Source organism: Stegastes partitus, unplaced genomic scaffold (genome assembly GCF_000690725.1).
Source record: "Stegastes partitus isolate 25-593 unplaced genomic scaffold, Stegastes_partitus-1.0.2 Scaffold721, whole genome shotgun sequence".
In the NCBI taxonomy this organism is placed as follows: Eukaryota; Metazoa; Chordata; class Actinopteri; family Pomacentridae; genus Stegastes; species Stegastes partitus.
The window spans coordinates 240,282-262,946 of NW_007578452.1; the positions used below are offsets into that span (position 1 = coordinate 240,282).

General features: G+C 40.0%; 2 protein-coding genes across 4 annotated transcripts in view; both read left to right on the top strand.

Annotated features, from left to right (window-relative positions):
• The first annotated feature begins 780 nt into the window (after positions 1-780).
• On the top strand, positions 781-14,107 carry gmip (GEM interacting protein). 3 transcript variants are annotated; one of them, XM_008291162.1, is made up of 21 exons: positions 781-1,030; positions 2,237-2,327; positions 3,000-3,096; positions 3,309-3,372; positions 5,418-5,543; positions 6,740-6,804; positions 6,960-7,067; positions 7,154-7,234; positions 7,493-7,654; positions 7,829-7,966; positions 8,472-8,662; positions 8,826-8,917; positions 9,004-9,066; positions 9,189-9,278; positions 9,405-9,547; positions 9,661-9,837; positions 9,922-10,059; positions 10,387-10,586; positions 10,703-11,024; positions 11,662-11,764; positions 12,739-14,107. In XM_008291162.1, exons 1-21 carry the CDS (start codon positions 985-987, stop codon positions 13,371-13,373), a joined length of 3,132 nt encoding a protein of 1,043 aa, XP_008289384.1. In that variant the 5' UTR covers positions 781-984; the 3' UTR covers positions 13,374-14,107. The 3 variants fall into 3 exon arrangements, with proteins under 3 accessions (XP_008289384.1, XP_008289385.1, XP_008289386.1); XM_008291163.1 differs by having other exon boundaries at positions 3,333-3,372; XM_008291164.1 differs by having other exon boundaries at positions 11,662-11,802; positions 12,739-12,821.
• Positions 14,108-14,199: 92 nt separating this feature from the next.
• Positions 14,200-22,665, top strand: part of lmx1al (LIM homeobox transcription factor 1, alpha-like) — a 15,218-nt gene continuing 6,752 nt past the window's right edge. The window contains exons 1-3 of the mRNA XM_008291165.1: positions 14,200-14,791; positions 16,665-16,753; positions 17,590-17,779. Coding sequence (XP_008289387.1) covers positions 14,748-14,791; positions 16,665-16,753; positions 17,590-17,779 — 323 coding nt within the window. The 5' untranslated portion in view covers positions 14,200-14,747. The remainder of the gene's footprint in view (positions 14,792-16,664; positions 16,754-17,589; positions 17,780-22,665) is intronic.

The window sequence follows — 22,665 nt, forward strand, 5'->3', positions numbered from 1 at the left end:
GCTGAATGTACAAATTCAACTTATGACATCTGAATGCTGTAGCCAGTGAACAGTTGATGGACTGTAAAGGGGTAGATTTATGGTGGGATCACTCAGTACAGTAACTGTTTATTGTGGCCTCAATCACACCACATGTACACTGTAAACTGCATGTGGATGTTCCAAATGGCTGTGAGCCATTTGTTACATTTATACCTTTGCAATCACTGAAAAATGCACAGGATGCAGTAGACAGTTATGTAGAATTGAGCTTGTTCTCAGTTGTTTTATTTTCACACCTCTGTGTGTCACTCTGCTTCAACTGTTAAATGAAAGCAAGCTGTCAAGTACGTTCAGTTGAGGACATTTTGCTTGAAGTTTGGCCCTAGACAATCATGCTGCAGTGATTAATACTTAATTAATCATTTAAAGTTTGTTCCAGGGCCCTAGTAGACATAATTTCAAAAGGTCCAAGGATGATTAAAATAGGCCTTTTTTTTTTTAGACTTTTTTCTTATAGACTTTTTAAGTCTGACCAAGTATTCATTGCAGAAACAAAATACTTTATGTGGAACAAAATCTGTTCAAATAATGAAGAATGTGATTGTTTATATTTGTTGTACAGCATAGTTTCATATTTGTCCGAGTTCAAAAATGTTTCTTACCACAGCAATACAACCTTAACACAGTGGCACCTTGTCACTATATTTGGTGAGACAGCGTAGGTGGGGCTTACAATAAGATGCACTTCCTCTTCCCTTGATGGTGAAAACACCGGCCAACCTTCACTCTACCAGAGGAAGATCACTTTGACAGCGTAACTGGCAGCAAATCGAGAGCTGCATGCTAAAAACTTCCTATAAGTGTCACTGTGTGTACGCTGCAGTGCAGATTTCCTGCCACCTCAACTATATGGTTTTTATTGTGTATTGTCGTGTGACTTTAGGGGCAGATGATGTCTGAGTGCTACTGGTAGGGCCTGGCTGCTGTGGTGATAGTGTAGAAATGGAAGAAAATCTAGTGTCAAACAAGGATTCTTCTCAAGTCACAGGTGAGCACAAAAAATGTGATGTTTGATCATTTTGAGGAAGTGTTGCCTTTTACTGTACTTATCGGGTTGTCCATTATACTTATATACATATTGGATCTTATTTTTTTGGTGTTTGTTTTAAAACCTCTTAGCCATTGAGAATACATCCATTTGCACAGATGCTTTCAAATGGCTGAATGCTCACTTGGTATGTGTTGACTGGAAATTTGCTGACGTTGCAGCAGAGCTTCTATGGCATGGGTAGTGCATGTGGGTGCATGCACGTATTGTATGCACAATGTGGCTGGATAATCTTCGTTAATGTGTCTGTCAGGGTTAGTGAACTTCCTGAGCTCCTCCTCCGTTTTGACACATACTTGTTCTGTCTTTTTTTGCTTAACTTCTGTATTTTTAAGAGGATATGCCTACTTTTGTTCTTTGCAAGAAGCCAGCAATAGCATATTATTTCAGGTTATTAGTGGGACTGGTGTGGCAGTAGCTTGCAATGAACTTCCTTATCCAAGAAGTTACCACAATGTGTCCTAAAATCCTAAACAAAAAATTCTTTCACTTATTACAAATATTGCATGTGAACAGCAAACTAAAATAGTGAAGTGCTTGAGTGCAGTTTCACTGGTAGAGCTATGAAAGCTAATTTTGCTGATCTTTCTTGCCTCTCAGTTCTTATGCTGAAACACTGCTGGTGTGAAAAACAAGGACTTTATGTTCAGTATGGGATGTGACACAAATTGCAAGCAGGATGTGGTTGACCAAAATGGAGGCATCGCTCAGAGACAGAGAGATTTCTCTCTCTCATTTGTTGCATCTGTTTTAAATGATCTGTTTTTAACCTTTTTGTCTGTCACAGGGTGAAACACCAGTTAAACAATGTGAACACAGAAGTTTGAGGCTTCATTATCGAAACGCACACATTGTTCCACGTTGTATTTTAGTTCACTCAAAGAACTATTTTACTCAGAAGTGTAAAGGAAATGCTGTTAGATATGACTTCAGAAGAGGAACTAAGTTTGATTTTTTTTATTTTTTAAAATTTTCTTTTAAGAGGAATCATTTATCTTAATGCTGTTTGTTCACATATATAAAACACTGGTTTGGCCTTTACACAGAATATTTATGTCGTGTTGAAATATTGTGCATTTCTGTATACTGTATAGTAAGGCCATCTTATTACTTTATGTATCTTAGGTTTTCCATTTATCATTTCAGATGTGAAGAAGGTGCATCATAAATCTGAGACCAAGCGCTACAGTGAGATCTTCAGAGAGTTTGATAATCTTGATTTATCTTTAATCTCTTCGTAAGTATGAAATATCTACAAATGGTGCTACTGGTTTCTGTTGTCTCCTGCATCACTCTGCTTGTTCTGTTCAATCTGAACACTGTGATGGACAAACACAGTGGGTAGCAAGGAGTCATCAAAGTGCTCTACGTTTGCTTGATCAAAGGAAACCATGTAGGATGTTTAGACATATTCATCAACTCATACCAATAATCCATCAGCATAAATTGTGCATGATCTAGCAGTATAGATTATTTCCTGTGATGAGCGCTTTTAAATAAATGTTGAATCAGAGTGAAATTAAATGTCATGTCTCTCTAAATCTAATTTTATTCTGATTCTAATTTTATGACAAACACTAACTTTGGTGGGCTGAATGTTGTTGCTTAAACAGTATTTCTCTAATAACCATACATACACATCAACATAATATATGATAGTGTTAAAGCAGAGCTGCAATGATGCATGTTGTGTATAAAATAACGTACTGCACATTAAAATGTCCTAAAGGGATTTGTGTCTGATATTGATCAACCAAAAAACATGTGGAATTTACATGCTTGGTAGTGTTTCTTCTGTATATTTTCATTGTTTGTCCACAGTATGTTCCTTGACAATCCCTAAGCTTTTTTTAAGTATCACAATCTGCCTGTGTATGTTTCTCTCCTAAAACATTAATTCTGTGTTCAGTGCAGGGGAGGATCTGCTGGCAGACATTGACTCCCAGTCCATCTCAGAGTCCATCTCTGCAGATAGTGCGGAGCTCACAGAGCAACAAGATGTGTCTGTAAGAAATGAACACTTTAAAATAATGAAGAAATCTTTATGCCTGTTATTGTTTAGGCTAGAGTTTCAGATGCTGTTGTTGAAATTATTGATCCCACTCTCATCAGAAATAGAGTAGATATTTTTTTGGAAACCACTCACAGAATATTGCAGGTGTGTTTTGATGCGATTAGTTGTGCCTTCGAAGCATAAGAGTCTGTATTTTTCCAACAGAGTGAAGATGCAATTTGTCCACAGATACGTGCTGAAGGCAATGAAGCAGATGGAAACCAATCAGGTATGATTTGTATGAGAGTGGCAGTAAGAGAACAAAGAAAGTATGGAAGTGTGTGTATGCTCTCTGGTGTGGGTCAGTGTACGTCTGTCTGATATAAACTGTAAAGCACTGAGCGCAGGGAATCATTACAAAGTTCCTTTATACTTTGCATCATCACCAGTACATGTGACTTGTTGTATTAGGCTGGTGACTGACGTCCATCATCTCAGGAGATCATTGGGAGAAGCAGGGGCTTCTGTCTGTGCCACATAATAGAGTATCTTCTTCAATCTTAACCTTTTTCCTCACAATTTGCTGTAAGTTGTAACTGCCCCGTTGTAACAAGATTAGGATAAAGCGAGAGGATTAAAGCACAAGACAGCTGCTCTCAGTTTTCATGTTAAATACAAGGGAAGGACAGAAGTATCTAAAGAAAGAGGAAATGTCCGTGTTATGAAGCCTATGGCGGTAAATACAGCGGTAACCGAGATAAACACTGGACTGACTCATAGTTTACCCTGGTAGTCGCTGCCAAGCACGTCAACCTGAGTTTGACTCAAACTTCCCCGTGGGTCACAGCACACAGTCAGAGATTTGGAATTACAGAGGCAGATATTGTTGAAACAGCAAAACAGAAGACCTAGCCATTATCTAACAAACACTTGCAGCATAGACTGTTGCCCAGAACACCTCCCCCACCCCTCCTTACCCCACTTGCTAGGTCACACACCAGGAGGTAAACCTCACTCGATGCTCCTCCAAAGCCTGTTGCTCCACAATCTGGACCTGACTAGGATAATCCTCAGTTCAAGGCTGGGGGCCGTGCACATGGGGCAGCACAGAATCTGCCCAGAGGCTGATTTCTGAAAGTGCTCGGAGCTCTTCCTAACGCACAGAGGAGAAAGGCTAAGGGAGGTCAACCTTAGCACACAACCCAGCCACAAGTCCATCATTACTCTGGAATTGCTTGTTCTATTTTTTGGACTTTGTGTAAAGACACTGAGAAAAATATCACTCTGGATTTATTTTTCTACCACTCTAACTGGATTTGGCATCTGCGTAACGGAACAGAACGGACTAAAATCTGCGTGTCTGAGTGAGGAACTTGAAAGAGAAGTCGTTGCACTCTTTCTGGCAGTGCGTGTGTGCTTGCCTATTTAAAAAAAATAAATAAATTAAATGTGGACTGTTAGAAGAAGTGAAAGTTGTTGAAGTGTATGTGCGCTCAAAACTTTGGCTTAGGAGAAAATTATGTTATTTTGTTTATATTTAATTGTTAAAGTTGTTGTGAAAGGGGAATGAAAAGACAGAAAGTTGTGTGGGGAGCGTTTGTTAAACCATGAGACTGTCACACATACATCATCCACCCTTGTGTTAGTGTGAGTCACAGAGGAAGAAAAGTGGTTGCCATATCAACACCCTGCCTGCCTGACCGAAGCAGAGCCGTGACATGGTGGTGTCTGATGCTGCCCGCTGGCTCAGAGTATGGCTGGGCTGTTTGTAGCTGACTAGAAGTGAACAGGTGTGGGAGGGAGGGGCTAGACAGAGGGAGGAAGAGGGGAGAGGAGGGAAGTAATTCAGCTAAAGCCGTTTGTCTTTGGTCCACAGAAACCCTTCCCTCTCAGGTCACATCCCCATTGTGTCAAGTAGAGGATGTAGGGTTGTTTTAAGAGTTGTTGTTTTTTTTGTCAGCTAATAGTATACATCAAGTCTATGCAAGAGATACCTACAATTTGCTGAGATCTTCTGGAAAACCACAGGACCTTTACACTGAGGAGCAGCTATGACTTGCCATATGCAATCATTGTTTCCTTTTTTGGGTTTGTGCATACTTTTTTTTTTTTTTTTTCAAAGTGGATTTTGATTTTTGATTATTGTTATCTTATAAAATCTGGGGGTTTGGGATTGTCACTCTAGTATAGAAAGGTGTTACTTTGAGGCTGGAGGCTGTTTGAGTCCTCCAGGAGAGACAAGCTGTGGGGCGAAGCCTGGTGCACACAGTGTAATCCCCGGGTACAGCTCCAAGTGTAAGGAGCATACAGTGATGCTGATGTACTCCCTCACAGCCCAGGAAGCAGACCTGGCCCTCTGTCGCTGCGAGGATGGAGTGGAGACAGCGCTGCAGTACGCCAAGATGTGGTGCCGCTATGCCAAAGACCTTCTTGCCTGGATGGAGAAGAGAATCAGCTTGGGTACGTACACATGCAGCTGTGTAAAGGAAGTAGTAGGGACATATGCAAAGTATTTTAATGCAAATCTACTGTCTCTACGTTAGGAATTGGAAATCATGTTATGCACTGTGCAGTTACTAGTCTTACCAAAAATGTATTAATTTAAAATTAAGTATTATGTTGTGTAGGTTGATGTGACTTCCCCCAAATTGTTTCTTATAGTTAGAGCAGGTATTTGTTTATTCAAGAGAATCTGTCCTTTTTTTTGACAACAACTATGTACCGTCTATCAAGGAAAAGAAAAGACAGTAACATAGGAATGTCTGAGTGATAACTGGTTTAGAACTATGTCCTGTGCATTGCCAGTCTGTAATTTTTTACTCACTGAAGATGACTGCTGGTGGTGCTGCCACCCTAGTGAGCTACAAGCGGCACACACAGAGAGGAAGGATTACAAGGCAGATTAGCTGGCGAGATGAGGGTAATAAAGGACACAGGGTGCCTTTGGAGTTCCTAGTTAGTGATTACACTTGTATCAGCTTTCACACATGTCCAGTGTCCCGACAGGCATGCCAAGCATGTAAGTCTGTTGGTAGCAATCAAAAATACAGGGTGACAGTAGAGTTCCTCAGCTTCATAGTACAAGGACTAGTGTTAGGCAATAGCAACTGATGAGTAATGTTGGGTGGTGGTCAGTCCCAAACTACTCATTACACGTAGTAGATCAACACTTTGGTTGCCTATAATAGCAGCAGTACAGTGTCCCTTTTCAAAGAGAGCAGTCAGATCACACACCGCTGTCAAAGTAGTGTTTGTGTCAGGTCATGACCAGAACTGAGAAGTCAGATTATCTGTAGATAATTTTACAGTGTCAGGCATAAACACTGAAAATAAATGGGTTTATTTCTTGTTGTAGTTCCTCAACCTATGCAAAATGCAGATCAACGCTGTTTTTAAGCAAATCAGTTCCATTGTTGAGAGGTTTGATGAGCTTTTCAGGACACATTAGGGTCATTTGAAGGTACATAAACCAAGTCTGATTAAAATAGAGCTCTGTGTATCAAATCAAGCCTGCACCAACAGCAATAATTCATATTCTGGTCCCATTTCACCAAATAGTCCAATTCTGTATGTCCTTTTCACATTCTGATTTATAGTATTTTGTGAATAGCTTTAAAAAAATAAATAAATAAATTGATTTGTGTTTTTTTTGACAGAACAAGAATTTTCAAAAAATATCATAAAGACAGCAGAAGGGGCAAAGGCAAATGTGGCACAACAGGTACGGCTTTGTTTATTGAACATTTGCCAAAGGAAATGTTTTATTGATTTTGACAATGTGTTTTTGAGAGTCGCTGCTACAACAAAGTTTGTAGCATTTACCCCTCTTACCTATATTTACTATAGAATATCTGTGTAAATTTCTTGCCTGTGTAGGAAATGATGCCACTGCAGTACATCTACACCATGGCTCTAGAGCAAGACATCAAGAACAGCGTGACCTCTCGAAGGACTTCTGAATTGCTACAAAACCGCTGTTACCAGGTATAAAAGTCCCCACGCGAGCAAAAAGTCCACACCATCTGTCTTTTAGAGGTAGATGTGTTTAATCCAGTGTCTTTGTCCCAAAGGCCTTGGCTGCCAAGAAAAATGAGATCGATAAGTGGCGCAGAGAGTTTAAAGAACAGTGGGCAAGAGAACAAAGGAGGATGGTGAGTGAATTAGGAGTCATATTTATGGCTGAACACTGTACATACTGTAATTAAACTCTCATGTGTGTCTTTATACAAGTTGCATAATCACTGAAGTGTATACATGTTTGTGTGTAAGTTTTGCATTGCACGCATGTATACAAGTGTTGCTTATTGTTGATGTAGCTGTTGTTACATGTATGTTATTTGAGTATACTGTAACAATTTCTGTAACTAGAAAATAATCTTGTTTTTTCCTCCACCGCTTCATGTTTTCAGAATGAAGCCGTGACTGCTTTAAAAAAGGCCAGGCAACAGTACTTCCAGCGGTGTGATGAGCTTGAAAAGGCAAAAGCTGTCACTGCTAAAGCTGTGGAGGACACAGCTGGGATGAAAACACTTGATAAGAGGAGGAAGTCTAAGGATGAAGCCCAGACTAAGGTGAATGCCCTCTTAATACACTGCATTAATGTAATCTCTAAAAAATAAAACTCCAAAACAGTTGTAGTACTAAAGTTATCTAACGATGTCTAATTTTGTATAATACAATATAAGAACAAAGACACAGATTTGTGATTGTATAGCAGCTCTTACGCCTCTCTCTGTCTTCCCTAGGTGTCGGAGGCAGAGCTTCTGTACAAACAGTGTGTGAGTGATGCCAGGCTCCACCAAGACGAGTTAGTGAAGGTCAAAGAAAGAATTATTTCTCACATTCGCAAGCTCATCTGTCAGGGAGACACTGTACTCAAGGAGGTTGGTATGAAATTAAGAAAACCAAGCATCTGTCTTCCTGTCAGTGTGTGACTGGGCAAGTTGTGGTATAAATGTAGAATGTATGGTAGTATTATCAGTTTCAGTCTCTCAAGGCACTATACAGACTATATATATATATATATATATAGCAACAATGGCTAAGGATACATTAATTAACTGCCTGTGTATAAAATACATGGCTTTGCTTGAATATAATAATCTATTTCAGCAGTGGTTTGCAACTTTGCTTGTTTAATGGTATAAAATAAAGAAATTACTTGTGCAGAATTACAATACATCTCCTGTGCTTCTGCTTTAAAAAAAAACAACAACATCCTTTTAATTCTTTCCTTTGTGTTGAAATTAAAACTGCAAGCAATGATGGCAGTATGAAAATGAAATCTGTAAGCAGAGCAGCATCCTAATATTGTATATTCCAGACAGCCTGCTATCTGTTGATAAAATCATTTCTTTGTCTTCACATTACATCCTCTTTTTGCATCAGGCCACAGTCAACATGTTCTACTACCAACGGCAGCAGACAGAACCTGTTCCCCTTGGCTATCACAACCTGGAGCTGACATGCAGATCTCTGGAGCCTGGCGAGCCCTACCTGCTTTACATCTTGAGCAAGCGCCGCCCCGAACAGCCTCTCCAAGTCTTCAACTTTCAGGAGTATGCTCCTCAGGGCAAAGGGTATGGTATACCTAGTGGTTTTTTCTGTTACTTTGTCTGTGATAGTTTGTGATACTGTGCACCTTGTTAAACAAGGCTGAGGTAATTATTTAATAATGGGATAAAAAAAAATTACACATCTTTACTCATTAAAATGATTGTTTCAATCCTTCATATTTCAAAGCCACAAACGAAAAACCAGCGGCGCCCTCAGCACTCTGCAGGACTCTTCACTTATAACAGATGACGTTTGTTACAGACGACCCGGAGATGGAAGTAAGGATTCCATGTGATTACCCAATGACTATACTGAAAGACAAATCCTTCTGTTTGATTTAATTTGTGACTTGGTGCACTTTTAGGGAAAACGGGGCACAGTGACAGTGAGAGTATTGGAGGAAGTCAAGAATCTCTGTCCAGTCCTGGTAAGCACACGCCTACATTTGTTGCAGTAACTTTTCTTCTTGCATAATAAAACTTTGCACAACTTACCATTTTTGATTTCCCCTATACCGTGTGTCTTTTCTGCGGGACTACATAACTGAAGCAAACAATATTTGGAGGTCACCCAAATCCACATCCACTGTGGCAGTATCATCAGACGACCCCGACGACCGGGATGTGGTGTCAGAGTCAGGTTTGTTACCTCTTTTTCCTGCCTTCATAAACAGACAGGAGTTGTTGTTTTTTTGTTTTGTTTTTTTACTTTTTTTTAAAAAAAACTCCAAATCAGCACTAAAGTGAACCTCTTCTGTCCATGCAGAGTACCTTGATGGCCAGCCAGTCAAAGTGCGCACATTTTCTCGGGCTGCACTAACACACCGACTCAGGAAAATGAAGAGCAAGATGGTCAAATGCAAACAATGTGACAACTACATTGTTGTCAGTGGGGTTGAATGTGAGGAGGTATGATGCTAAATCGGAGATATGTACACATACATTGTGATTGGACTAACAGAGAGAGAACATAGTGTCTCTAAAAATATTCATGCAATCTTTTCTTTGTGTCACACATTCAGTGTGGGCTGGCTTTGCACAGGAAGTGCATGGAGGTGTGTCAGCTAGAATGTGAGCACAGGAAAGGGACGGTGTTCGGAGTGGATCTCTCTCTGCTGCAACGTGACAGGCCAGACGAGGTCCCCTTTGTGGTGCTGCGCTGCACGTCTGAGATTGAGAGTCGCGCTCTCTCTATCCAGGTATTATTTAGCACCACAGTGACCAAAGCATATGTGCTGTCAAGTGTGAATTCCAATAACTGTTGTCTACTTTTGTTTTCTGAGGGGGTGTATCGTGTGAGTGGGTCCAAGCCTCGCATTCTGAAGCTCTGTCAGGCCTTTGAGATGCAAAAGGAGCAGGTGGACCTCTCTGACCCCTCACCCCATGACATTACCTCTATCCTTAAGCACTTCTTTAAAGAGGTACAGGACTCACTGACAAATGAACTTCACTGCATTGGTTAGGTTGATTATAAGAGGGATGAGCATTAAATATCAGATATACATAACTGGATAAAGTTTTAAGGCACTAAAGGTAAAGTAGGGAAGTTTTCAAGAATAATGCCATAAATAGTTTCAGTAAACTGAGCATCAGTCAATCTAATCTAATGATACTAATCAACGTTATGGATGAGTGAGACTCCTGTGTGGTGGAGACAGCTGCAAGTGTCTGAGGTGCCTTGAACTTTTGCACAATACAGCAGTTTGTCTCTGTGTGCCGGTAAATAATTGCAATATTATCTTTTCCAGCTCCCAGAGCCCTTATTAACCTTTGACCTGTACAACGATTTCATCGCGGTGGGAAAAACCATTCAGCACCTGAGTGAAAGGGAGGCACCACCAGACACTAACGAGATAATGGACGTCATTCACAAGCTGCAAAAGCTACTACAGAAGCTTCCCACATATTGCTACAGCACTTTGCAACACCTTATGTGTCACCTGCAAAAGTGAGCATGCAACTGGATGACAGATCTTTCTAGTTACATTAAACCTAATCCTTCTCAGAGATTACATTGCACTGTGATAAACTCTGCCTGAGCTTTCCCTGAATTTGTCTTTACAGGGTTTCAGAGAACTTTGAAAACAAGATGTCACCGAGCAACTTGGGTATTGTATTTGGGCCAACATTGTTGCGCCCCCTGGTATCTACAGACATGCCAATGATTGCCCTGTTGGAAACCAGCTACCAGGCTGTACTTGTTGAGTTCCTCATCAAGCACCACGACAAGGTTTTTGGCCTGCAGAGACCCAGTACACCCCCTCCTCCAGCCCCCACTGCACCTCTTCCAGACACCCCACCCAGAGCTTCCTGTTCCGTAGAAGGGGCCGTTTATGCCGACTTGGAACATGAAGCTTCCTCCAGAGAGCGTCCACACTCACTAGAAGTAAGTAGTTCAGTGATCTCCAGCTCGAGCACGCATTTAGTGGCTGCTGCTGTAGTCAAGTTTGTGGGATTTTCTAAGACTCCAATCAGTGACCAATTTCAAGAGGTCCTTTTCAAGCGGTCACCTTTATTTGACAACTAATTAGGTTTAAAGGGGATTGGTAAAAGTTGCTTGGCATTCTTTGAGAGAGTTCGCACTTACCTGTTGCTTTAAGAACCTTAGCACTTGGCACTGCAACCTCAAGTTTATTCTGTGAGGATTAACAAGCTGGACAGCTGCTGCATTTCTACTGACCTTCTTTCAAGCTTTACTGTGTGTGCATTTCACTGCTGTTGCTTTTAGACTATAAACAAAATATAGTTAGACTTTAGACATTTACAATGGCTGTCTCGAATGGCTTAGAGGCACAAAGTAAAAATTCCTGTCCCTCAGGCGGCTTAATTCAGCAAACCTGACAGTTCAAAAGCTCCTCCATTTAGGACATGAAATATGTACCTAACTACCAGGCTCATCCCTCAATAGTCACTGGCCCAGTAAGATTCACTGTCACATACTGTGGTGCTGCAGTATTTTAGGATTAGATGTGGTCTGTAAACACTTGCAGAAATCCGCCACTCAACTTGTGTCATTCCAACAGAGTCGAACAATCAAGAGAGACTCAAGCGAGGGTTATATATCTGACAAGTCTTCATCCAATGAGGCAGTGGACCAGCTCAGCCCTGAAGCCAATGAGAGAGCAGGTAGGCGGGTTGCAGTGACAGAGAAGTTACTAGAATAGGTGAGCAAAGTAACGATAGAATTTAATCTACAATGCTGATGCCTTGTGTAGTTTGTAGAAGTTGAGGTTTTCTTTTGCCAGTGTAATTAGTTCTTGCTTGTTGTGCCAGCTTGTGCTGCTTGTTAATTAATCCTTTTGGAGATATTGTAGGTGTCACACACACAGTTCCCAAGTTTACTTCATTTCTCACACAAAGGTGGTTGGTTTCCGATTAGAGTTATTCAGTTTCTTTCTAAACAACGGATACTGCGGGTGCAGAGCACCACAAAAAATCTGCTGTAGTTCTTTTCTTTAACACTTTGCATGACTCCTTGAGTTATTTTTAGATAAAGATTTCCTTTCCTGTGAAATGACTTCAATGACACTTCTTAGCTTTTGTAAAGATTGTGTTCATAGAACTAAGCAAACAATGTGTGAGTTTAACTACAACATAACATAATCTTATGGTTTACTTAGGTTAGAACTCTTGGTTTAGATTTTGACGACCAACTTACAAAATAAAAATATTGTGGTTTTTTTTGCTGCAATGGACATCTGAGGCTTTAACTCTTCTTTGCTTGCTTTACTCTTGCTATTTTTCTTCTCCATGGCGACAACAACACGCAGCTTCAAGGCTTGTAATTGCAACTAAACATGTGTGTATATAACTACCAAAAGCAGATCTGCATAATTAGTTTTTAAATCCTCTTAATTGATTTTAAGACATTGCAGGATATACTTCCATTTCACACTGTATGCCATCCAGAATATATTTAATTTTAAGTTTTCAGTTAAGGTAATACTGAATGTTTCTGAGTTTAGGTTCAGGGATTGCTTTATTTACCTGAAAACAATATGCAGGGAAAGGTGTGTTTTTTATAATATTATAATCAATAACCTGTGTTTGTATTGCTTTACTTTGTGAATCACGTGTTTGTCCTTCCTGTTCTGCCCCAGTCCTGGCTCTGAGAGGGACATTGAGTGATCCGCATGGTGGGTCAGTGGTGGAGCCTACCCCAGATTTTGGGATCCAGCCACAACATCGCTTCACCAGACAGCCTGTGAAGTATTACCGGCATCATAACCCAGGAACCCGACTCTCTAACCCATGTCGCACAGCCAGACAGCCTGCATCTCCAGCGATGGGCCATCCAGGGAGTGCAGACAGCAGCCGCAGCTCGTCCCCAGAGCCAAGGATGCAGAGACTTTCCCAAAATTTAGATGTCCACTTTGAGAACACTTGCCAGCTCAAGGAGCCCATTGCCACAGAGACTAAAATGGATGCCCCACTAAGCCCTCGTGAGGTTGTGCAGTACATGCTGGGACTGGACTTAGCGTTTACATCACCTGTAGCTGCAGCATCATCATGTACAACACAGGCGCCTACTCAGGAAGCAGCCGCAAGGTGTCAAACTGATCAGAATATAAACCTGACCAGTAACAGACAGAATGCTGGTCGAAGCCATGCTCTGTGTCAGTCACCAAAGACAGTTCCTACTGAGCACCACCTGACCTCACCAGCCCAGAAGATCCTGTCTGGTCTGAAGCTGAGACGCAGTCACTCAGGGAAGGATGAGCAGCTCTTTGTCTGAGGAAATATAAAAATCTCGAGACATTTCACTAGAATGCATTGACACACTGGAGGACTGCATAGTATTATTGTTATTGTGTGTAACAACAGTTACTAGTATCAACATTCATGTAGTTATCATATAAAAAACCCATATTTTACGCACAGTTGTCATCTCTGTTGCACAACATTGAACTATGTTCATTTACCAAAAAGCGAAATGTTTCAAACTACCATTTAAAACAGAGTGAAAAGTTCAGGCCTGCTGCTTACTCGGGTACGGTAACCTTATTACCACCTAATCCTATTTAAGATTTGATCTGTCGACCATTTAGCTGCCTAATACCCAGATCAGACAGGAGAGGTTCAGCTATTAATCAGTTTTTATTACTTCTAGTGTATTTGAGTGTAGGAAGCACGGTTTTAAAATGGGAGGTGACAAGATGCAAAGTGGCACTTAAGTATCAATATTTCGTCCAGAACAAACTACACTGGGAATTTGTAAAATACAAATGTTTTCAAGTTTGTTTTTTATTTTTAAGATATTATTTTCTATTTTTCAAAAATATTTTAGTCTGTTCATATTAACATTTTTGTAAAGCACAGAGATATGTCTTCACTGGTGTCATTGCTAAGTTTATTTTTTTAGTTTAATGCACCTTTCCTGTTTCACCACAAGGGGGCGATGTTCTCTCAGTGTGAAGGAAAAACATGCCAGACACAATAGTAGAAGGAAAATAAACCGTTTATTCCTAATTAAAGTGCTGTGTTTTGATATTACACTGTTCCTAGTTCCACAAGAGCCTTTTCATCCCAGGATGTGCTTCAGTTTATGCGCACAATGTAAAACGAGGCAACATTTTCTGATGTCTAGATGGAGTTATGCAAGGATGTAAGTGCTGTCATCTTCATTTGCCTTTGTTCTTTAGATATCTTTTCACCACAATCGGGAGTGTAATTATAAACTAAAATATTAGCGCCATAATAGATATTTGACAATGAGGAGGTGGATTAACATGTCTCCGCAAGTTGTTTCACCTTTCAGCTGCGCCCTTTTAAGTCTCCGTCTAACCTTGAACACAAATGCAAAAGATCCTCCCCATCTGAGTTATCAGTAGGCTGCATTATCGCTCATCTTCCCTCATCATCTTCCGCACCTTCTCCCTCCCTCCTTGTCTGTCCATCTCCTCCCTCTGCGCCTTTTTACGCACGAAACAAGTCAGAGCGCACACACGGCTGCCGGAGAAAACAGGAGAGACAATAGGCAGTACTTTTGGTCATCATGGTATTTGGATTTTTACCGTAGGCAACATGCTCGCCGCACTGTGAAGTACAGGTGGACAATCTGTAATCGCGTCTGTTCATTTACTAGCCGAAAGTTTTCCCCAGGTTTTTAATGTTGCCAACCGAGATTTCAGGAGGAGTGTGTTTCACCTCAAGGTAGGACTCCGCAACTCAAGAACAGGTTGTCAGTGAGGGCAGCCTTGTGGTTGGCAAATACTTGTGTTGCCTGAACTGATGTGTTTGTTATTTCATGTGGAGCGCTTGCCCTGTAGGTCTGACCTTATTTAGTGCGTGTTTTCCAAATGCTCAGGTTAAAAAAAAAAGAAAAAAAAAAATGAAATCACAGTGGTGTTGCTGTCCGATAAGTTCAACGATGTTCGCTTTCAGATGTTAATACAAACAAAGGTAATGTACAAGAGAACTGATTTTATTACAAGGTTCTTTTCTTGATTCCGAATCAAATATGTTGCTTTGAAATCTGTATGATAATTGTCTTTCTAATTAATTTTGCATGCTTTTACACCATATCTAAGTGCAGTGATCACATACAATCGTTAGACTAAATGTACATCAACTTTGTCATGTTCTTTTTTATTTTATTTTATCTATTTATTTTACTTTTGATTGCCAGAGGGAAAACCTGACTTTTAACAGCTTTTAAACTAAACTATCAAACACATTGCTTGTTATAATTTTCTGAGAGAGGGTTCTTAATATTTCGTTCAATACCATTAACGTCAGTTTTAAACAACAATTTATTGATCCTCATATAATGTGACTTTTATATTTCCTTAAATTGTAGCTCCAGGTGACCTGCAGGAAATTTGATTCAATCTTTTTCTCTTTTTTTTAAACATTAATATTTCTGTGATCATTGTCAGGCTGTCAGGTTGTTAGAGTCAACGTGTAATTGTGGGAGCATTACACAAATAAGTCATTAACGTATTCAACACGCAATTAGGAAAAATGCCAAATCAGATTAGTTGTATTTACATAATTCATTTGTTTTATTTGATTACTTAATTTACCCATTTTATATTTCCTGTATTTCTATATTTCCCCCCCACAGGCCGCCTAAATGGATCACATGGATTCGTTGCCATTATTACAGCAACAATAAAATATTTCAAAACATACAATAAGTGTGTACATTATGATATTAATTTCCAAAATCCATTGTCTGATAATGCCACGACACAGAAACCACAGAGTTAAAATTGCCTGCAGAGAGAGAGAGAGAGAGAGAAAATCAGTGGCAACTTGTCTTTTTCTCTGGTTTTTAAAGGAGTTTTGTAGGATACAAAATGCCATCTGCGTCTTCTAATGCGTCCCCTATATGCTGACACTGAGCAGCTTGACAAATTAGAATAACTGTAGTAAATTAAATAAAATGATTTTATGCAAAATTTAGAAGAAACTTTAAGACATATATAATTACTTTAAATGATTTCCACACAAAACCCCGTTTTTAACCCCAAAATAGTGAAAACATACATGTTTGTTTGATAGGCTCGTTTTTAGTTTGTTACAATTTTATGCTGCTTTTATTTTTAACAACAATAATAATAATTGAATAATTATCTCTATTGAGTTTTAAAGGTTGGCCAAATTATATAATTGTTGATTTTTAAAGGCTGGCATGTACTTTAAAAAGCATGATTTACGGTTCAATATTACGTTTGTATTATGGGACCATCTTTGAGGCCCGTGTTTATATCCTTTAATTCGGATTTTTGGTTACTTTTACGCGTCGTTATTTCAGTTTACTTTTTTTTTTGTATTAGTTATTTCTGCATTTAATAACTTGAATTGTGTCCAAGCTGAGTGGGTTTGCGAATCTAATTTTGAATCTCTGTTGGGGAGTCGTGTTAGATAAAAACAAAAAACAAAACAAACAAACAAAAAACCCGAGGAGTGGGTTTCATAATTTCCTTGCGTCAACCTATATTTTGTCTTGTTAATTCCCTTATTTTCAGGTGGATCTATTATTTGTATCTTACATAGAAATCGTGCATTTTTGTCTCTGCAGCGATCACACTGAGGGAAGGAGAGAAGGGATGAAAACAGAGGAGAGCCAGCAGTCCTGTCTGCAGCAGCCTCCATCCTCCACGCCGTTTGGTGAGTGAGAGCTGACAGTGTGCTGCTGCTGAGGCCCACATGACTGAACCGTTGGGCCTCCAAATATCATCACCATGGAGCAACTGAGGCTTCGTTAACTTGTCGTGTGTGGATAGTTCAGACAACACGGGAAAAAATACAATAAAATACAGTAAAGTGTGACCGTGATGAAGTTCAGTGTAGCCGAGTTACTGCGTACTGACGGAACGTAAATGTCTGTAGAAATATTATGTGTATGTTGGGAGGAAAATATCAACATCAATAAGAACAAAAAAAATAACAACGGATTATTAAAAAGTGGTTTATTACTTCTAAACCTCCTATCAGCGCACTAATGTTCTGGGGACATTACAGGCGCACAAAAACAAAACCAAGATGACTTTAAGTTATAGGAGTGTGACTTCAACACAGCCCACAAAAGAGAATTAAAAATAACAATGAACCTGTTTAGTGGGTTACAACTCTAACACACAAAGTCGATTGAAGAATTAAATAAATTAAGGGATTTTTTTATTATGATTATTTAAAACTGGAATTAGAAAATCGATATAATCGTGCACGTGGAGTATTTTTAATTTTTCATCTGCGCTGCAGGGGTCAACATCTGCTCTGTGCCAGATGACAGTACATTTGTGGTGTATTCTTGTAAAGCTGTGCAGCGTGTGTTCCTCAGAGGACCGAGCTGCAGGGAAACATGAGAGGAGACCTGGTTTTTACTGTAGGTCGCTGTCACGCTGCAGACAGACTTGGAGCCATGACTTCACCATTGTAAGCGTCCCGGCTTCGGGCCCTTTTTCTTCTGTGTCTGTGTCCGCGCACCGACACGCTCCCTGCAGGTCCCGAGTACAGAGGAGGGGGAGAGGTGTGCGCGGGCTGCGAGTCTCCCATCGCCGACCGCTTCCTGCTGCGCGTGAACGAGCGCTCCTGGCACGAGACCTGCGTCAAGTGCGCCGTGTGTTTGAGCGCGCTCACCGGGACCTGTTACTGCAGGGACCGCCTGCTGTACTGCAAACACGACTATGAAAAGTAAGAGCAAACACACACACACACACACACATATACACACACAGTGAAGTAAGGGTCACTATGGGATGAGTTTAAGTTGGGAGAAATGTACCAGTAATTAAACCATCACCATGGAGATGCGCAGAGTTCTTGTATAATGTTGAAAAGAAAACCTTAATCTGCAGAGAACTAATAATATAAAGACGTACAATGTTGATAACACTGAAGTAAACCACGTTCATCTCAAAAGTTAATAGAAGGATTGATTTTTTTTTTATTATTATTTATTTATTTTCTTAAATATGACTGCAATTGTTTATTTCTGGTAAACCCACGAGGGTTGGGCACGCTTGTGCGCATGACAGAAAAATAAAGAAATCAATCAATCAAATAAATATATGGTGTAGAAAATGCTTTACTTCTCTGACTTTCATCCAGTCAGAACAAGCTGAAGTGATGCCACCCAACCTCCTGTTTGCCAGCCTGCAGTCACACATTCTGCTGATTTTTAAAAGTTAGGAGCTTGATAAGACACATTTTGGTTTTTTTTCCAGGTTGAGAGTCTCAGTGAAGAATAACTGTAGCTTTTGTGTCAGAATGCATCAGTATAAGATGAACTTCTATGTTCCTACTAACTAACAAAAGCACAAATCTGGAGAAATACACATTTTTAGAACACGTCTTTTTTTATATACTGACAAATTAATGCACGTGTCAAGAAAAGTGAAGTATTTACAGCGTTACAAATTACTTTTATTTAAGTGACATGGTTGAAAAGTATTAATGAATCCCGTAGCAGAGACGTATATGCAGCTGGAAAATATAGAGTTGGAAATATGCTTTAATGTTGTTTATTTCACAAAGAGGCTAAGAGTGATATTCCTTTTTTAATGGCTATTATCTGTGGCGTCTTTGTTTAACTACAGGAACATAAGACTGTCTGCTCATGATTAGAATTTCTAGAAGCATTTGAACTGACAGCCCTTGACATTGCTATCCCAGGCTTCACAGCATCTGGACACACTAACACCTGACACACTGCAGTGTAAAACAATAACACACAGTTACTACATGCTTGATGAAATGGAAAATGTTCAGTTGTAGTTGGATGATTCAACATTATGTACATTTTTGTTATGGCCATGCCACATTTTGTGCTTGTTTAGTGTGTGTTTGTTGCGGTCAGTGGTTGTGCCTGCTGTGGGAGCTCCACGGACGGACAGCGTCAGGACGAGCCTGCAGCTTGTTATCATTGTTTTGAAAAGTGTCAGACGGCATCCAGCAGCACAGACTCTCCCACTGTACCTGACATCTGGAGGAGAGAGAGGCAGAGAAACAGAGAGAGATAGAGGCTGATGAAAGCCCCATTGTGTGACGTTTATCTGGAAAAATGAGTGGGAAATGTGGAGGCAATAGCTTACCATAAATGAAGCACTGGGTTCATTTTCAGTGATGGAATGAAAAAGAGTATTTGCTCTCCCTGTGTAATGACTGTAATTGCAGATCCAAATTAATAGTCAGCAGCTCATTCACTATGGTGTTGATTTAGTCCCCTATACATTGCATATGCCTTGTTGCCTTGTTGTGTGAGTCAGTGCCAGACTTGGCACACAGTAATGCCTGTGACCTTCAGCGGATCGGCAACAATGTCTCCTTGTTTTCCCTGCGGTCTGTCCATCAGCGCCTTACGCTACACACTCCCCCCCATCTAGAGCAGGTGTGTGATAACCACGTTCAAGAATTTGGAGTGTGCATAACAATTTTCGGGGAATTCACACAATTATTGACCGATGCTAACTTTTCTTTCAACTTGAAGCTCAGTTTCATAATAGTTTCACCGATTTCAAAGAAGCAAAGGCAGATCATTTGCATGATGTCTGGACACAGAGATGAGTTTTATTTGCATGTCAGGAACTGAATTAATGAAATTAACTATAGACTGTCCAGATTAAACACATTCATAGATACATGCAAGGCAGCATCTTGCATGTTTTTCAGCTCATACTGTGATTTTTTTCTCCACATCTTCCTCTTGCAGTATCTCTGGCTTGTCCAAATATTTTTAATTCATTCTTTGCTTTGATTACATCACCCAGCACAAAGACAGGCAGACTTCTCCTCCCTGATTCCTCCTCAGTATAAACTAAAGACCACACTGTACAATACCATTTCACTGATCATGTGTCTGCATCTGCTTGGTTTCTGTATTCCTAAAGCAGAATATGTAAAATGTAAATAGATACAATTTTTTATTTTTTGGGGGGGGGGAGGATGGGGCACGTATTATTTCTATCTGATTGAGAAGAAAAAAAACAAAACATGTAGATGTCTATCAATTCAAATGAGAAAACCAATCTAATTTTGAAATGTGACCATCCCCCACCCCAATTCAGCTGGACTAAACTGCCTTTAAGGCAAAAGTTTATTCAGCATTTACATGTTTAATATTTTTGAGGATACATTGCTTCAAAAAAATGTTCTAAAATGATAACTCTGATGCTCAAAAAGCAAATTCAGACGTTTTTTTAAAAAGTGAATAACAATTCTAGGCCATATATCGAAGCACTATGCTTAACTACGTAGAATGTTCAGTTGTGACTTCAAGTTTAATTCCTGAAGCTTCAGATCATAAATAAGCAATTACCATATTGCCGCTCATTGTCGATGTAAAAAAAAAAAAAAAAAAAAAAAACTGGAGGTATGTCTTTTCAGTATTGCCAGTTTTGAGTTTCCCTGGTCTCAATCTGTTATGGAAATGAGGGGATTTAGACACAATAAACTCAAGTGCATCTTGTGGATTTTTCTTGTGGATTTATTTTTGTTTTGAAACCTTGAGAAATTCTCTGGAACTCTATCCTGTTATAGACCAGATGTTCAGCATGAGGTTTTAGAATAAGACTCCCCTACACTCCAATTACCATTAGGACTGTTTTTATGTAGGCCTGCAATGCATCACTTTTTACTGGCAAAATGGGCATAGTAATACAAAGTCGGACAGAAAAAGCAATCAGACAGAAAGGTATTTATAAGCAACATTTTTCTAAAGCTCTAAATGAGCCATGGGAGAAATTTTAGATATTCTTGACAGAATTTAAAAACAAAGCACTGCAACTGGATGTTAATGCACATTGATGTTGATTAATTTGAAATAAAAGTTGCTGTAAGATGAAATATCATTCTAAATTAGGGACAATAGATGCAAGACAATAAAAGTTGATCACTGGACCTGCAGATGGATATGTAGGAATAATGTGCACCCTCAGTATCTTACCCTTTTGACACAGTGAGTGTCTTTTGACACTGGTTTGCCATTATGGTTCCTGTCCAAACTGACCAGTGTGAAGACCAGTGTTCCCTGCTCAATAGAGCTGAGCCCAGACAGAACGGAGGGTAGTCTGGCTGTGCGGAACCTCCGAGCTCCCTTGTAAGCCCCATAAAGGCAGCATCAGCCCTGTGGAAAACAGGTCACCAGGGTGGATATTCACTAAACCTTGGGTTTAATACCTCACTCTGTGGGGTGGAGGGCACAGAGACGACATCTAAGTTTACAAACCCTCTTACTGCAGACAGAGAGAGGGAGACCCCGCCGCCACAGTTATGGAGTCATCCTCTGCCGACCAAGGAGCTATACGTGAGTCTAACACTAACGACCTGTAAGAATATCCTCTCAGGTTACAGTGCATTTATGTGAGTGAACTTCTGAGTCTGAGCATAGAAGCTGCATCTTCTACCCCTTCTGCCTTTTATACCTCCACCCCACCAATCATTTCTCTCCCTGTCTCTCTATCCGTTCCCTCGTTCATCACTGTCTGCTTTGTAATAATATTTCTCTATTCCAAACCTCATTTCCTTCTCGTTGAGATTGATAGCAGCGATGACACCAAACAGTTTATCTCCCCGTTTATCCCTTGTTTTCTCTTAATCGCCCCACCCCCCCAGTGCCTCTTTGTGTCTCAGGAGGGGAACAGGAGGAGGTGTTAGGGAGGCTGATTGGGTACAGTGCTAATTGCCCAGCTCTCTGGCTGTCCTGTGTTGACAGGTCTGACACTGGGCTGCAGGGAAATACTATTACCGAGAATTATGCAATGATATGTCAGTGGGATCTTAAACCTTTATCCCTATCAGCTACCACTTTAAGTCTGTTGTGAATCACTGATATATTACTGGTACAATAAAAATAAGTCTGAATATTAAAACTACCACTGTTTTAAAAAATGTATCAACCAAATTACAAAAAACTTTTTTTTTTTTTAACTTCCTTCGAGTGATCTGTAGCCATGAAAATATTTTTTTTTATAGTTTTTTAAAAATAAGGAGCACCGCAATGAAAATTTTTCAAACGACATCATATGTGTTTTTTTTTTTTTCAAGTCTTTAACAATGTATCATTACAGAAACCAACCCGTGACTCTATTGAGGTGCCAACAGAAATCTCTGTAATTTCTTGTCAACTAATGGAAAATTCCTGCTTATATAATGAATCAGCAAGTAAAAGGAAAGCTTGTAGTTCACTGTGGGTTTAGGTGGATCATGGATCCACTGACAGGTCAGGGCTGTATTGTCTATGTGAATCCCAGTTTGAGGCTACACGTAATACATGCATGTGGTTCTAAAACATTCAAGCACTCCTAATCCACCCAAGAGTCTTACATTAGCTACACCTGCAGCTCAACAGATGATGGTTGGAGGTGTGCCACATGAAAAGAAAGTGGGGATGGGTGAGTTTTTTTTGTGTTTTGATTCTGTGCTGTTGAACAGCAGTCAGAATTGATGGTATAAATGAAAAAAAACGTCAGGGAAGACTCTCAGCGATGGAGAAAAGGTTTAAGATGGGAAGAGGAAGGTAAAGATGAGGTGTTGGAGAGTTTTAGGGAGGGAACAGCCTGGGGGGGTAGATTTTTGTCAGG